At 44.6% G+C, this 2,702-nt stretch overlaps 1 protein-coding gene across 1 annotated transcript; it reads left to right on the top strand.

Annotated features, from left to right (window-relative positions):
- Positions 1-313: 313 nt before the first annotated feature.
- Positions 314-1,592, top strand: LOC100685416 (spermine synthase-like). The gene is given in 2 exon segments (XM_038569858.1): positions 314-983; positions 986-1,592. Coding segments are annotated over 2 exon segments (1,095 nt in total). The 5' UTR covers positions 314-349; the 3' UTR covers positions 1,447-1,592.
- The last annotated feature ends 1,110 nt before the right edge of the window (positions 1,593-2,702 follow it).

Raw genomic sequence — 2,702 nt, 5'->3', positions numbered from 1 at the left:
TTATTATTTTATTTTATTTCATTTAATCTTATTTATTTATTAATTAATTATTTACTTATTTATTTATTGGACAGTGTGAACTTTAACTTAACTTTTAAAGTTAATTCTGAGTTTATTGTCTCCTTGAAAAAAGAGCTCTGGGAGGTCGGGGCAGCAGGCATCCTCGCTTCCTCCCTCCTGGAGGCGAGCCCGGCCCCGCCCCGGCCCCGCCCCGGCCCCGCCCCGGCCCCGCCCCCGGCCCCGCCCCGCGCTCCCTTGGCCCCTCCCACCTCCTCGCCCGGCCGCCCGCGCACCGCCCCCCCCCTCCCCTCCCCTCCCCGCAGGCCGCAGCCCGGGGCCTCGCCTTGCTATGGCAGCAGCGCGGCGCAGCACGCTCGACTTCCAGCTCGGGGCCCGAGCTGATGGCGAGACCATTCTAAAAGGCCTCCGGTGCGTTTTCCAGGAGCAAGGGATGACGGAGTCGGTGCACACCTGGCCAGACCATGGTTATCTAGCGACCTACGTAAACAAAAATGGCGGCTTTGCCAATTTGAGAATTTACCCACGTGGACTGGTGCTGTTGGATCTTCAGAGCTGCGATGGTGATTCTCAAGGCCAAGAAGTTGACAGTCTTTTGAACAAAGTCGAAGAAGGACTGAAAGAATTGAGTGAGGACGGTACTGGGCGGGTGAAGCGATTACCGCCCATAGTTCGAGGAGGGGCCGTCGACAGATACTGGCCCGCTGCCGACGGCCGCCTGGTGGAGTAGGACATGGACGAAGTGGTGTACGATGAAGATTCACCGTATCAGAACATTAAGATTCTACACTCGAAGCAGTTTGGAAATATCCTCGTCCTCAGTGGGGATGTTAATCTGGCGGAGAGTGATCTGGCGTCCACCCAGGCCATCACGGGCAGCGGAAAAGAAGACTACGGTGGCAAAGATGTACTGATTCTCGGCGGTGGGGATGGGGGCATATTATGTGAAATAGTCAAACTGAAACCAAGATGGTCACTATGGTAGAGATCGACCAAATGGTGATTGATGGGTGTAAGAAATACATGCGGAAAACATGGGGCGACGTCTTAGACGACCTTAAGGGAGACTGCTATCAGGTTCTGATAGAAGACTGTATCCCGGTACTGGGGAGGTACGCCGAGCAACGGAGAGAGTTTGATTATGTGATCAATGATTTGACAGCGGTCCCCATCTCCACGTCCCCGGAAGAAGATTCCACATGGGAGTTTCTCAGACTGATTCTTGACCTCTCAATGAGAGTACTGAAACAGGATGGGGAATACTTTACACAGGGTAACTGTGCGAATTTGACGGAAGCCTTGTCGCTGTATGAAGAACAGCTGGGCCGCCTCTATTGTCCTGTGGAATTCTCAAAGGAGATCGTCTGTGTTCCCTCATACTTGGAATTGTGGGTATTTTACACTGTTTGGAAGAAAGCTAAACCTTGAAGACCAATGTGTGCTGCGAATAGCCTTCCTGACCTTCACATGCTATAGGTGACATCGAAATGAATCGCGCAATTGATTGTGAATCCCTTCAAGTTTTCTTTTTTTAATTATTATTTTTAATTTAAACAAAGCAAATGGAAAATGTATATTTTGATGCCCTGGGGTGTTAATTTTTTTGAAAGTCAGCTGAAGGATGATTAGACAGCACAGTGGAGGCTGCTAAATGCACTGAACCCCTAGAATGTGATTTTTGTTACTTTTCTGTGTGTGTGTGTTTGCAGGGGGGGGGCTTTTTTGTTTTGTTTCAGTAGACTTCAAATTCGGTTATTTGAAGGAATGAGTATCATTGTTTTATTCTGGAGGGAAGTTCTTTGATGTGTTTCTTTCCCAAAAAGTTGACCTAGATATTAAAATTTGGTGCTTATAAGAAAGAGTTAAGTAACAATGAATAGCAATGCTTCGATTAAAATTATAAATGAGAAAAAAAATAAAAAGAAAAAAATCACTGAACTTTTTTATTGCTTAGCCAATTGACCACATATTATTGAAGTGTAATCAATTGCTGTGCCCAGGAAAAAGGAGCAAGTGAGTAATCAAAATCTACACATTATACCAGCATATATTATTTTTTGAAATTTGTATTTATTTATGATAGTCACAGAGAGAGAGAGAGGCAGAGACACAGGCAGAGGGAGAAGCAGGCTCCATGCACCAGGAGCCCGATGTGGGATTCGATCCTGGGTCTCCAGGATCGTGCCCTGGGCCAAAGGCAGGTGCCAAACCGCTGCGCCACCCAGGGATCCCTACCAGCATACATTATTAGTCATAGGCTTTGCACTTAAGTGCCAAGATATCTGAAAATCTGTACTGTTTCCCTCTCAAAATATTTTAACTTCATGTTTATAAGTTTTAGAAAACAATTTTAAAAGCTGAGTTGCTAAAATCCCTAATGTCATTCCATATCCCATAGGTAAGCATCCTTACCTATTTGTTATGCATCTGGGAGGCCTTTAAATTGTGTTTCCTATTTCCGATTGTGAATGTGTGTAATTCTATTTGCAATAACGGAATCACTGGGTATGTTTTGCTTTGTAACTTGATTTTTAAATTATTTGATATATTTCTGTGTTTGTAACAGGTAAGTTTTACACTTTAAAAATACTTATTTTGAAATTTCTAGACATTTTTTAACACATTTTTGTAAATCTTTAACATTACACAAAGCAAATGTTTAAACAAGGTATCTTGGTGGGGAT

The sequence above is a fragment of the Canis lupus genome, chromosome 22, assembly GCF_011100685.1.
Source record: "Canis lupus familiaris isolate Mischka breed German Shepherd chromosome 22, alternate assembly UU_Cfam_GSD_1.0, whole genome shotgun sequence".
In the NCBI taxonomy this organism is placed as follows: domain Eukaryota; kingdom Metazoa; phylum Chordata; class Mammalia; order Carnivora; family Canidae; genus Canis; species Canis lupus.
This window is presented reverse-complemented; position numbering and strand designations above follow the sequence as displayed.